Source organism: Halichoeres trimaculatus, unplaced genomic scaffold (genome assembly GCF_033239565.1).
Source record: "Halichoeres trimaculatus isolate MK-OKI-2021-1 unplaced genomic scaffold, fHalTri1.1 fHalTri1_scaffold_12, whole genome shotgun sequence".
Taxonomy (NCBI): domain Eukaryota; kingdom Metazoa; phylum Chordata; class Actinopteri; order Labriformes; family Labridae; genus Halichoeres; species Halichoeres trimaculatus.
The window spans coordinates 21335854-21348829 of NW_027437190.1; the positions used below are offsets into that span (position 1 = coordinate 21335854).

The 12976-nt window shown below is 38.0% G+C and overlaps 2 protein-coding genes across 4 annotated transcripts; both read right to left on the reverse strand.

The window, feature by feature from the left end:
• Nucleotides 1–1885: 1885 nt before the first annotated feature.
• On the reverse strand, nucleotides 1886–5991 carry zdhhc11 (zDHHC palmitoyltransferase 11). Of its 2 annotated transcripts, none has more exons than XM_074683791.1 (11): nucleotides 5700–5991; nucleotides 4676–4894; nucleotides 4105–4283; nucleotides 3909–4010; nucleotides 3695–3819; nucleotides 3459–3614; nucleotides 3258–3376; nucleotides 3126–3175; nucleotides 2980–3043; nucleotides 2816–2891; nucleotides 1886–2626 (listed from the first exon to the last, which is right to left on the reverse strand). In XM_074683791.1, the coding sequence occupies exons 2-11, from the start codon at nucleotides 4892–4894 to the stop codon at nucleotides 2487–2489; spliced, it is 1230 nt and encodes a 409-aa protein (XP_074539892.1). In that variant the 5' UTR covers nucleotides 5700–5991; the 3' UTR covers nucleotides 1886–2486. The 2 variants fall into 2 exon arrangements, with proteins under 2 accessions (XP_074539892.1, XP_074539891.1); XM_074683790.1 differs by having other exon boundaries at nucleotides 1887–2629.
• Nucleotides 5992–7072: 1081 nt separating this feature from the next.
• brd9 (bromodomain containing 9) lies at nucleotides 7073–12971 on the reverse strand. 2 transcript variants are annotated; one of them, XM_074683876.1, is made up of 17 exons: nucleotides 12807–12971; nucleotides 11704–11924; nucleotides 11488–11613; nucleotides 11258–11390; nucleotides 11096–11153; nucleotides 10557–10701; nucleotides 10333–10443; nucleotides 9701–9888; nucleotides 9435–9567; nucleotides 9029–9104; nucleotides 8833–8925; nucleotides 8569–8701; nucleotides 8365–8476; nucleotides 8205–8261; nucleotides 8015–8120; nucleotides 7588–7758; nucleotides 7073–7381 (listed from the first exon to the last, which is right to left on the reverse strand). In XM_074683876.1, the coding sequence occupies exons 1-17, from the start codon at nucleotides 12853–12855 to the stop codon at nucleotides 7281–7283; spliced, it is 2013 nt and encodes a 670-aa protein (XP_074539977.1). In that variant the 5' UTR covers nucleotides 12856–12971; the 3' UTR covers nucleotides 7073–7280. The 2 variants fall into 2 exon arrangements, with proteins under 2 accessions (XP_074539977.1, XP_074539976.1); XM_074683875.1 differs by having other exon boundaries at nucleotides 8833–8928.
• Between the last annotated feature and the right edge of the window lie 5 nt (nucleotides 12972–12976).

Consider the following 12976-nt stretch of genomic DNA (forward strand, 5'->3'; position numbering starts at 1 on the left):
AGAGCTCTAAGATTTACAATTCAAAGACAAGTGATAAAATCAGGCATGCCTGTGAGCAAAAGAAAGAGCTGGGAACAGGGACAGAGCACATCATGATGAAAGCAGCCTGGACTTGAGGGTAATCACTGGATGACATAATATACTATCTTAAACTGCTGTAACTGCACCACCTGGTGGTTTAAAGCAATATAGCTATTGCTAAATATGTCATGAAATCAGGCTGAACTCTAGCTTTACATTAAATCGGCCAATTGTAAAGTGATTCTAGGCCTAAAAATCCTCTTCATGACTTTTAAACTCGCAGTACCGTTCAAAATAAAAGCTACTGTAAATAAATTTTTATCAGACTCAAAACAAACATTTGAGAAATGATAAGGGAAGCCTCAGAACTTTTCCCAAAGCTTCTCCATGTGTAACAAGCAGCATTAAGATTATTTGCAGGTAACTCTTTATCAAAGGGTTGGGATTAGGTTAGGGTTATGGTTAGAGTTACAACACTCATTATTTTACAAAGGTGTTTGATTAGAAAAAAAAGATTAAAAATATATGAAATAAAAGGAAAAAAAATCAAGCAGTTGCATCAAATTGTGAAACAGCCACTTTCAAGAAATTTTCCACTTTGACACGGATGACGTTTCTTGGTGAATAAGGTAGCGATTTCCATTAAAGATGTTATTTTTCTGTCCTTTTATCTGCAGAAATACATGGATACTAACCCTTAGGTTCCCTCTCGTGGTGAAAATACGTAATTGCCTGCAAATTAATACAATAGAACCAGAGCACAGATTAGTTCTAGCTGTAGCAGTCCCTGGATACTCTGTAAAGTTTGTATCATTACATGAGAAAGCTGTTTTAAATTAGTCAGGTTTCACTGGAAGCAACTGCCTTATATGTCGGAAAAAACTAATTAACACACAAATAAAGAGTTTGATTACAAGACGAAGAAACAAGAAATGCATTTCTTATTCACAATGCCTGATTTGTAAAGTATTTTGATAAGCACTAAAGCTGTTTCTGTTGTGCCAATAAAATAAATTAGCTAAAATAAAATTAGGCCACCACCCAAGGCTACCACAACATCCTACTCATGTTTTTTCAGTGGCATATTGAGCAGGTTTTCCTTTCCCATACACATGCTTTACATTGACCCAATGAACCCTTCAGCTGTTGCGCAAAACAGTGTTTTTGATTTCTTCTGTGGACAAATCAACATGATTTTCGGGGTTTCACTTTCAATTCTACTAGTCTGAAAATAGTTTCTATCTGAAAATAAATTTTCTTTATAAATATTCCCTTGTGCAATCCATGCAGTGGTGGTTTCCCCCATCTCAAATGGCTAAAGCAAAGCCTCAAATGATTTATCTTTAGCCCAACCTAAGTTCCAGCTGTAGGGAAAGGTATCACTGATGAAACAGTTTTTGTGTGCTCCTTCAAAGTTCAGCACGAAGATGCAATGAAAACTTAGGATTCAGACTTTAAATACATTTTTAAAGATGTTAAGTTGGGATTCTTCATGCGGCTAGATGTTCTCACAGTAGACATCAACTTTACAACAAAAATCAGTTGTAACTAAAAAAAAATTGATAATATAAAAACAATTTAAAAGAATGCAATTCACATATTAGATATTTTGGATAATACTGGCAAAGCTGCATCACTATTGATGTCACAGTAAAGAAGTCTGTAAGTAAATAAAGCCTTTACTTGTGCAATGCCACTTTAAAGACACAAGTTACCTCTTTTTGCTCAACTAATTTCATGTTTAGGTCATGGTCAAAGTTATCAGTGTGTTAAAACTGAAAGAAAACCTGTGGTAAAAAAATTAATAAATAAAGCCAAATAATTCAATCAAACGAGGTGTGAAAATGAACATTTACATTCTTTACTTTAAAATTCAGCTAAAACAGTCACTGAACATTGCCAGCTTTGTAAAATCAACATTTCATAAAACAGAGATAAAATGAGCTGTATCTGCCACAATTTTATCAGGACAAGGCATTTATCCTTGCAAGGTCCTAGCTTTGCTCATGAGGTAAAAGGGCAAGAAGTAAACACATGTCCATCACACAACACAAAATACCCCTTTGGTTAAAAATCTAAAGTAAACTTTAGTAACATGACTTCTCTTTGGGAGAAAACTAAAATCAATCCATATATCCAGCCTGCATCTCAGGACAGTAAAACAAAGTGTACAGCGAAGTGAAAGAGGGCTGGATTCTTGACTCTATACACACATCAGTAAGATAAAACAATACTTTAAATAAATTAACTGTCATCATAAAAAACATAGTGTCAATAAAAAGGTATAAAACATAATGATGATTTTACAGTTATCCAGACTGCATGCACATGACCTCTTCCACCTATCCCTTTAAAAAAATGGATAATGTATGTGAGGGTCACTTCACAATGCGTATTATAAAATAAGTTTCAATATAACAGGTCCACAAAGCAGATTTTAGTGATGCATCACCACACAGGTAGCGTTATGTTTCGTCTGGAGTCATCGCGGAGCTGCCCAGAGGATTCTGGACGACAGGAACATGGTCCACAGACTTCACAGTGACGCTCTGAGCCTCCTCATCAACATCAGGCTCCCAGCCTCTTGAGTCTTCTGTAGACAATTCTCCTTAAAGAAGACAGATTCCTCCTTACACTTACACAATCAAAAATTCTTTCATAGAGCTCTACTTTGTAATGTTTGTTTTAGCATTAGCGTTTTCTGAAATCTTCTAATTTTCTTGTTTCTCTTTCTTTAAAACTGGAGGTGGTTGGGAAAAAAAGAAAAACAAAGACAGAAAGAACAAACACATACTTGTTTTTTCCATTTGACTCTCTGTCCCATAACGAAAAATGTTCTCCTTGTCAGCTGATTTCCTAAAGTTTTCCAACTGGATCAAAACAAAATTATTGCAAATATATATGAACCAGCTGTTGCTTTTGCATCGTTCCAAAGGAGAAACAAATAGAAGTGCTTACTTCTGTGCATATGGACTCTGAAAGTCGGCTAGCGAGTTGGCCTCTATCTTCGAATTTGCAGGAGCTGCAAAATAACACAGAGATAAATGACCTCTGCAAAAAGCTTCTGTATATCTGTACAGAGGATTCATGAGGAATTACATTACCCTGAAGTCTGTGATAATGCTGGTTCACAGTCAATTGAGCTTGCTGGATTCTTTAAAAGAAAAACAAAGTCTTACACACATAAACAATTCACAGGAGAGTGCAGATGGAAAAAAAGGAAAGTACAGAAGTACCTGTGCTGTCTTATCACTGATTTTTGCATCATGCAAATTTCCTGCTTCAGTGTCTTGGTTTCTTGCTTCTTTCTGCCGCTGCATCTTCACAAAATCATATGTGCTCATGCCTTTATAAACTGTAGAGCCAAGCGCAAAATAAAGATGAGAGATATTATATGAGAAGAAAAGAGGTTAATCACATTGATTCTTGTGACTCACAGAGGTAGAAGTGGAAGCCCAGTAGGTGGACGAAGAGGAGCAGGCAGGTGAAGCTAAGCATGATTGTTATGAAGCCTAAAATAAGAAGACCTGCTGAACTTGTTTTTGTGGGTGCTAAGGGTAAAAATATCAGCCAGGTGCCATTCCCCAACGTATCTATAAACAGAGGAAATGAAAGACTGTCAGTAAATTAACAAAGGAGGGATGCAATAAAAAGAGAAACTAATGTGACTTACTGTCAAACTGTGGAGCCGTCCTCAGGCTTTTTGGGTCCAAGTAATGCTGAATAAATATAAATAAAATGACAACAGCAAGCAGGAAGGCCCCTACTGTTGCAGAAAACAGTGCCACAAAGAAGCACCTGAAGGCAGCACACAAAAACAAACATTAGTTTATACATTATTTTTATGTTTCACTGTGACAGAAAGCTCATCAAAAGTTTTGTCTCACCAGTAGTTTCTGCCTCCCACACAGGTATTCAGCCATTTACAGTGGTGGTCAAAGTCTTCCACACACTTGTTGCAAACTCCACAGTGTTTTACTTTGGGACCCCTGCATAATGATAGTTCAAGTTGTCAGGACACATAATGATATCATTATATAATGCAGAACGATCACATTGGAGATGACAGCTTTTCATACTCACACTTTGACGTCGCATAAATAGCAGTGCAGGTCTTGGATGACATGTGGCTGCTTTGTTCGGTCAAAAAGTGGCATTGGGCTGGAATAGCTCTGTTTGGCCCTCACAGTGGCATCTGCAGGGTCTATAGTGAGAGTAGCTATATGTGTGAAAAAGTGTACAATGAAGGTTATCCCTGTTAGCTGTACAAGACAAGAGTCAAGGATAACAGCAATGACACAAACAAAATACTGAGGCAGTAATTGTATTTCTTATTTTCACATAGGAACACATATTAAAAGAGTAAAGCCTCAATTATATGAATCAGTGTTGACATCATCCAGTGTTCAACAAAAGACAAAAACCCCACTGAGTATGTCTTTGGCTTTACAGAGAGCACAGAGACAGAGTCACGTCTGGTGTGACTGGACCCACACATGTAGCTCACACAACAACCCCCCTGTCTCATCCAGCAGCACAAACAGAAGTGTGCCAGAGACTATGTTTGCTCCATATTCAAATCTAAAGACTCATTGCTGCACACTGATCATTCAGGGACAATGACAGGGAGGTTTCAGCTGCGTGTAAAGGATACGGCATAGAGCACATGGTTCCATTGCGGTGGCAGCAGAGGGATGTAGACACCAAAGCTGACTATGGCGAAGTAGCCGTAAACCAGCCAGCCAACCACTTGGAAAGCCTGAGGGGGGCATGACCACCCATTCACCCGGGGAGGCTTTGAGGGGACCAGCACATTTCTGCTACTGCCCCGCATGGGAGCTGTGCGCCTCAGTTTCTGACTGAAGCAGTTCATCTGGACAGCATGAAGAGAAGAGCAGATAGAGTCAACACACGTGACACATTACAACAAGTCTAGTTAGAGTATGGTGGCATTTGGTGGGGAAATGAGATAGGGAAATGAGCTGGACATAATGATAGTGACTATTCAGCCATTACAATCCTAAACTAAGGCTGGTGTTGTTTCAGCTTGATGGCCACTAATGCAACAGCCTTTGTCTCATCTGTTAAATACAGTTTAAGAGAACTTACAGTTTTAAAACTATCATTGAGTAGAATCACCCTTTTAAAGTCTTCATAACAATATATATATTGCATTCACAAATGGTATGATTTATATCCAAGTTTGCACATGGTTACAAGAAAAGTTTCCTTTTTGAGGTGGCTGATTTAGTTCTTATCATAAGAGGTCACTGCATATGTAACAAGGAGGATATTGTCACATATTTCTGAGAAAACAGCTGATCCAGGGAAGACACATTAACAAAGTGAGGCATCCTTTTCTTTGTAAAAGGCCGTGTAATCACATGTTTCGCCTCATGTCTGACACCACAAAGACCTCCACCAACAGATACTGAAATACACTACCAACGTGGAAACAATCAGCAATAAGTATAATCCAACCAACAATCAGATAAAATGCGTTTTGTGTATCACTATAGAGCTCTGAAAGGCACATACTCATTTGTTTTGTTCCCTCAACTTTCATTTATAACTATGGCTTAATGACGATATCCCTTAAAAATAAAGTTATACCATCACAACCTTTAAAACACCTGGTTTAATCATAGGCTGTATAAAACAGGTATAATGCTACTTACTGTTACCCGGTCGAAGGAAGCGGCGCTGAAGTTAAATATGCTCCTCTTTAAACCCAGGCGGAGATTCCCACTCCGTGATATTCCCTTTTTATTTAGCCTCACAGGTGCTTCATAATGTAAAATTCACAAAACGTTGAAAACATACACTTAAGGCAGCAAGTTTGCGCAAAAGAGTAAAATAAATATAAAGATAAAACGATAAAAACGTCCTGAGATTTGCGTCTCCGAAAGACGTGAGTCAGAAGTTGAATCAACTCAACTCAGCAGGTCGCAGAAGCACTATGGAAACTGATCTACTGCGCATGCGTACTTCAACCCTCTTTGAGTGGTCCTTGTAATCTGGCCTGTCACACTCGTTGTCAGTCATCAAACTCTACAACTAATCGTACACGTTTTCGATACTTTCTGGGTGTTCACTCTTTAAAAATACTCTGTGGGGGGGCAAGAGGGACTGCACATGAGACTTCTGCTTTGGATTTTAAAAAATCCCCCTTTGAGCTCAAGTTTCTTGCTGCTTTACAGTAAATGTGAACTGAATGAACTTTACATGCACATGGTTCTATTTTCACCTCCCTATCGTGTCTTAACTGTCTCAGACAGACAAAAAATGGAAACGTTGCTCAATTAAGGAAATCTATCACAATCACCCCCTGCTGCAGAAATTTAAGGAAAGAGTAGTTCCTCTTTCCCAAAGCCTGACCATGTCACATTATTCAAATTTCAAATTGAGCCTTGCAAGTGAAAAATCCTCTTCAACAGTATTCACAATAAGGTTAATAACTATTAGCCATCTCCTTTTGAATCATCAGTAAAATCTGTTGGAAAGAAAAGGTCAACTGTTATGTTTTTCTTCTTCCTACTTCTGCTGTTTATGGACAGTGTATACTAAATGTGGATCGTGTACATTTACATATTTTTATACACCTTTGCACAAGCTGAGAAGTACTGGCCATTTTTGGAAAATATAATAATCATACAGGTTTAATTGGTTGTTTGGGGTAAGTGTCTACATCTGACTTGTTTGATTGTAATTAGGATTCATGCATAAATAGTGAGTTTCTAATCTCTGGAGAGAGCTCTGCATATTTCATCAAGAGCTTTACCGTTACTGAGCCATGTGGAAAGCAAAAGAATTGTCCAAGGACCTGCACCTGAATAGGTGGTTGAACTTTATAAATGAGGAAAAGGATATAGAAAGACATTCAGAGACATACCAAACAGTAGAGTTCAAACTCTGTTAAAGGAGAGAAAAAAATAATGGTGGACGAATTCTGCCAGGGTATGTAAACTTATAAGGAAAACTCTGTGTTGTTTTTTGTCGAACACTAAAGAGAAAAAAAATAAACTGAATATGAAAGAAATACTGAATTGAACCTCAATTAAAAATACAGGTGCATACATTTATTTTACAAGTGTTGCACTTCCACAAAAGCTTACAGTTTCACTACAAACATTCTGTACAATCATTTGAAGTTTTTAAAACAGGTCAGAGGGTCTTGATGTAACCACAGTGTTTCAACAGTCCTCAACTGAAGACCCAGTGCTGTTAACACCAGGATATCAAAACGGCCATGTGTGTGGTCAGCTGTTGGCAGCACTTTCTGACTCCGGAGATTGCAGGAACTCATAAGGGTCGTGAACCATTTCAGACTGGTCCCCAACGCCCAGGTGGGATGGACTCCCTGAGAGAGGAAAGAAAACAGAGATAGCACTTTAAATTTAGTAACATGATAAGGCTGTTATTTTGAGGACAGCAACAAATCTTCATATAAAAGTGGTGGTAGCATAGCATAATTGTTATTTTTCTGGGAAAATACTATGTTTGGAAGAAGAAAAAATGAATTAGTTATTGAGCAATAAGTTTTACTCCGGCTTTGAATGCAGATACCTAAGTGGTGCTGGTCTCTTTCTGATGCATTAGAGAGGGAGGACAGGTTGGACGATGGTCTGGAGCCAACTCTGTCAACCTGGGCTTCCTGGAACTCCTGAAGGAGTTTGTCTGTGTCTTCAAAGTGCTGCTGGTTTTCCTCATTCCCTGGCTCTTTTTTTACTGTTTTGCCTGAAGTAACGACAATGAGGACATGACCATTATTGGCAAATATGTTACTACCAAGAAGCTTGACTCTACCTGACAGTTTTAATTGGGTCAAGGTGTTTACATGTCTGTAATGCTTTTCAATTCGCTTATCACGCTCCTTACACTACAACAACCGCAAGCCCCAAGACATTAAAACAATTTGGATTTCCTTTCTTAATTTGATAACAACAGGATTTGAATGCAATTCCACAGGGTTTGTGTTGATTGGGATAATCACCCAAAGAGTTCAGCATGGATATATCCAGAGACATGTCTGGGTAGTTCTTCATGGACATAAAGTCAAGGACTGAGTCACTCTCTCCAAGGCCAGAACCATCAGTCATCTGCAAAAAAAACACAAAGCTCAAGTCAAATCAGTCAAGACACAAATTCAAAGTACTGTCACGTTTAACAAAAACCTTAGCTACCTGCATGTCACAGATGTTTGATTTAGTCTCATCAGGTTTCAGCATAATGTTCCTTTTCTGAAACAGAAAATATGCATCATAAAAAAACTGTGACAGAAACAGGACAACCCTTGATGGCAGTAATGTGTGTACAAATAGAGCATTAGAACAAGGCAGGTACCTGTCGGATTGGATTGACAGCTTTGGTGTGATCATCTGCAGTCATCTTGTCCAGAAGCCTGTCAACCCAATGCTTGGTGGCACTTCCACAGCCTTTGACAAACTCCTGGATGCTGAAGATGGAAATTAATTCATTCGGAGGTGAATATAGGGAGCCCTGTCTTATTGTAAGACTGTTTAAAGTATGCTAGAAAGTTCCCTCTACCTGAGAGCACATTGTACTCCTGTGTCATCTCCATAGGCTGAGTAGAGCATGTCCACCTCATCAGGCAGCAGGTCTGGAAAGACTGAGTTCTTCTGAAGGCTCTGAACATTATAGGCACTGCTGAGGAATGTAACTGTACAGAGTAAGACAGAAAAAAGCACACTCTATATGAAGACATTCAGCCTGTTAAAGCACTGTAAATAGGATAGGATAGGATATTAGAGTAACTTATGTAAATAAAATAAATGATTTTGTATTGACTACCTTTGTGTCTCCTGTCATCTTTGAAACCTAAAGTTGTGAGTCCAGGCAGGAGTTTATTTGACAGAGAACTTAAGTCCACTTTATGAGTCTCCTCTTCTGCCCAATAAGAAAAGAAAAATACATTATGAAGATATTTTCACTGAATTAGGGAATGTGTGAACAGGATGTTTAAAAATGCTACACAGAAACAACAAACCTTCTGCATCAGGGTCAAGCTGATTTACAACAGTGTATAGAAGAGAACCATCAGATTCTTTTCGCAAGTAGCCCATCTGACAATGAAGAAGAGGGAAACAAAAATGTGAACGATGGATTGAATAATATTTTTCTGGAATACAATAACACTTTAAGGGAAAAACTTAATCTTAAGGCCCCTTCATATTAAAACTGATTAAAAAGTAACATAAACTTGTGTGAAAAAACAACAGGCTGAGTAAAGAAAAGACACTGTGAAAATGGAGAAACTACACTTACATACAGACCACAACAACACAGGTCAGCTGCTCTGATAATTCTTCTTTTAAGTGTTGTCTTTCTTAAACTTTAAAAGCCATAGCATCTAAAAATATATGAGCGTGAATATAAAATCATCAAGGACATACTTTCGAGCTGGGCATGTATCTGTTGATTCGATCTCGAGCTTCATCAGCAGAGTGCTCGACGAGTGCCAGAACATGCTCCTCTGCTGTACTGTCAGTCAAGCTGCAAGCGTTTCCCTCTGGTTCAAACAGGTAGCTGAAATCACAGAGGTAGCAGACAGAGCAGATTAATTGGATGCTATGTCACACATCATCAAATACCCAAAATCAACGAAGTGGATGTTCATTTCCTGAATATTTACATTTAATCAAGAAAAAAAAAAGAATACCTGATGACTTCCTTCATGTCTTTTACTGGTTGCTTCTTGGACTTTTTAGCTGATTCCACTGGCATTGGGATAGTCTCTGGAGGAGGTATATCTGTTGTTAGGTCTTCATCCCCCAAAATGGCCACCTGCTGGCTGTAGTCCATGTCCTGCATGAAAGACATGCTGCGCTTTAGGGCCAACAGACGCTCCTGTGAATGAAGCAGAGGGAAAAGGGCATCATTTGACTGCTTTTTAACACACAGACACACACACACAGACACACACACACACACACACACACACACACGTGCGCGCGCGCGCGCACACACTTATATACAATAAATGTGGATAGATAGGGATAGGGTTTAAGTTTCTTAGACTTTAGATAAGGTTATTTATATGCACTGAGACTTGGAAAATACCATATATATAAAATCAAAACAGAAAGCATTTCTACAGTTCATCTTTTTTGTTGAACACACATGATCCAGCTACAAATAGGGGAAATAAAGCACTACATCAGGTTTGTCTATAAAAAATTTAAAACTCAGTCAAACAGCACGACAGCTTTCAGCTCTTTGGACACGAATGAAAAGAATAGGATGGATAACAAGACCATTTTCTTTGTCTTTTTTAAAATTCCACCGCATTACCTTGCTCATCATCTTGAAGCCTGTATGCAGCAGTTTCTTGGCAGCTTTGTAATAAACAGTCTCTGGTCGATTGTACACCATAGCATTGTCACACATCAGTTTAAAGTCCGCCTGAAAAAAGACCAAAGATGTTCAAACATGTTTGTTGTTACACACTCACTTTTTAAAAAAATAAAAAATAAAGGTAAATAATCCCTCACTAACTTTCTTTGTGATATGCTCACCTTAAATTCCGTAACTGTGTTGTACTCATTGTTTTCTATCTTGTCTTTCATTGTGCTGAAGTCCATCGGATGTTTGATGATCATTGAGTAGCCAGGAGCAATTGCATCTGTTACTGGAAATGCAAAGAATCCATGGGGGTCTTTCCTGGAAAGATAAGCAACACGTCATCAGTATCTTAGTTTAACACCAACCTGTATCTCTGTTCAGACTACTATTTTCAAGTGCAACTGTTCTTCTTTGATCATATCTTTGGGGTTAATGTAATCAATATGAGTACATCTTGCATGTGCTGCAATTTGCTTAACTGGACAAAGTAACAAATCCCATTGTTTGTGCCTGGTTAAGATTGTTAAAGTCTGCAGAGGAGGCATTATTCAATGCCCTCTCCAAAATGTACTGTGTGTGTAGCATGGAAATGTAACAAATGCAAATTTTGCTATTATTAGATTTGTGTGGGGTGTTAGTGGACCTATAAGTCAATGCCTCTGAAGATAGGAGCTGACACTGGAGGACACGTGGCTGACTCTGAGTTCCTCACCTTTGTAACTGACGCAGGAAGTGCTCCAGCAACTGTTGACGAGGTGTTGACTCATTCTCTGCATTTTATAGACATTAAAGTTGACAGTGCTGTTATTTACATATTGACATCTGATAGTTAGTGTAATAATTATGATGTTTTTCTCAAAACAGGCCCTCTTACCATGTTGTGTCCTGCATGCTCTAACAGGTCTGTCTCCTTGCTGTTCTACCTCCATCTTCACATGAGGGTGGTGAAAGTCTTCTAGTTCTGGCTCTATCTCAAACCTCTCTTTCTTCTTCTTCTTTTCCTCTGGCTGATAAGATGCATTCATGTTGCTGAGTTAATTATATTATTTTAACATAAAAAGATAAAACAATCAGAGAATGTTAGCTTAAGGTAAGTCTACCCACCTCTGATCCAATGCTTATACTTTTAGGTAATGTGAAAGGTTCAACTGGAACTCCAGCACCACCTGCTGTAGCAGCTGCTGCCTCTGATTCATTCTGCTCTCGCTCTCTCTTCTTCCTTTTTTCTTCCTATAGAAAACAGTCCGAGAGTAAGGACCACTTTAAAACTCTTGTCGTTAAACACCCAAATGTGATATGTTTGTGTTATTGAAACCTAACCTTCCGCCGTCTTCTCTCCTCATCATCCACATATTTGTCCTTGTCCTTTTCAGATTTCTTCTTCTTTTTCTTCTTCTTCTCTTTGTGGCGGTCTCGCTCATGGTCAGATCGGTCATCATAGTAGCTGGAGTCATGGCCTGACCCTGAGAGCTCTGTCACCTCACTTCCCCCAACTTTGAGAACAAGCTTTAAGGGCTTCTCGAGAGTTTTGTCCTCAAAGTCTACAGGCAAAAGAAAACATAGATTCTTTCACTGAACAATCACTTTAGTAGTATATTCTATATAAAAAGAAAGTTGAATCATGAGTGAGTGAGAGTGTAGCATTTTGTTGACATTAGGTGTGTTGCAAATATCATTGGTATTATGTGATATTACTTTAAGATTTAGATGCCTACCATGAAGTGTTTCATAAAAGAAAAGGAAATATGTTTTAAATGACACACTTTAGACCCACCTCAATTTATGTGTTTTTTTAACCTAATTTTTAATTCTATTTCATTTTGATTAACATAATTCCACATTATTTTCAATTGTATGGTATTTGTTAGATCTTATCCTACTGATTTTCATTGAACTGATTTTAAATTCAATTTTTTTAGGACTCTTCTAATTTAATGCAGTTATCTGTTTTCTCTTTCTAAAGCTTTATAGGCTTCATATTTCAATGTATGAAAGGTGCAATATAACTAAAGATGAGTTTGGGTATATCTGTCACTGTTACATTGTCCGACTGAAAGAAATTGTATTTCAAGGGTTAAGCTTAAGTGGTGGTGTAATCACTGACATGTCAGGTTAAAATTAAAAATAAAAAAATGGAATAACACAACAACCAAGTAGAGCTTCTGACTTAACGGTTCCTTACAAGTAGAGTATATAAACATTAGTATCTATTTATCAGATAATAACACGATTTTAACAGAGTTACAAAAAATGAAAAGCATAATGAGTGGACTGATAGTCGACTTTTACAGATTTTCCCTCAAAATGATCATAAAATTGAAGTACTTTTGCTATTTTCCGTGTAGCTGTGCTACGCTAGCAAACATGAAGCTACCTAGAACAAAAGCGTAGTAGTAAAAAATGTAAAAAGGTAAATCAGGTACCATCGACTGTTCTCCACTCTGGTTTATGCTTCTTGTGTTTTTTCCCCATTTTTAAATATTAAATCCTCAGCCAACAGTCTAATTCTAAGTTACGTGTTCAATGATCGTCTCCGTTTTTCTGTTTTCACAGATCTTTGCAGCTCTGCAGCTAACAAACGGAAGTGATACCC

Excerpts from the sequence above, each read along its gene's own strand:
- zdhhc11 (XM_074683790.1), bottom strand. The coding sequence starts at position 4,894 with ATGAACTGCTTCAGTCAGAAACTGAGGCGCACAGCTCCCATGCGGGGC. Across the intron at positions 3,615-3,694 it reads GACGGCTCCACAGTTTGACA|ATACGTTGGGGAATGGCACC; the intron begins GTAAGTCACATT and ends CTCTGTTTATAG. Across the intron at positions 3,377-3,458 it reads GGGCTTCCACTTCTACCTCT|TTTATAAAGGCATGAGCACA; the intron begins GTGAGTCACAAG and ends TTGGCTCTACAG.
- brd9 (XM_074683875.1), bottom strand. The coding sequence starts at position 12,855 with ATGGGGAAAAAACACAAGAAGCATAAACCAGAGTGGAGAACAGTCGAT. Across the intron at positions 9,568-9,700 it reads GACATGAAGGAAGTCATCAG|CTACCTGTTTGAACCAGAGG; the intron begins GTATTCTTTTTT and ends CTGTGATTTCAG. Across the intron at positions 8,121-8,204 it reads CAAACATCTGTGACATGCAG|ATGACTGATGGTTCTGGCCT; the intron begins GTAGCTAAGGTT and ends TTTTTTTTGCAG.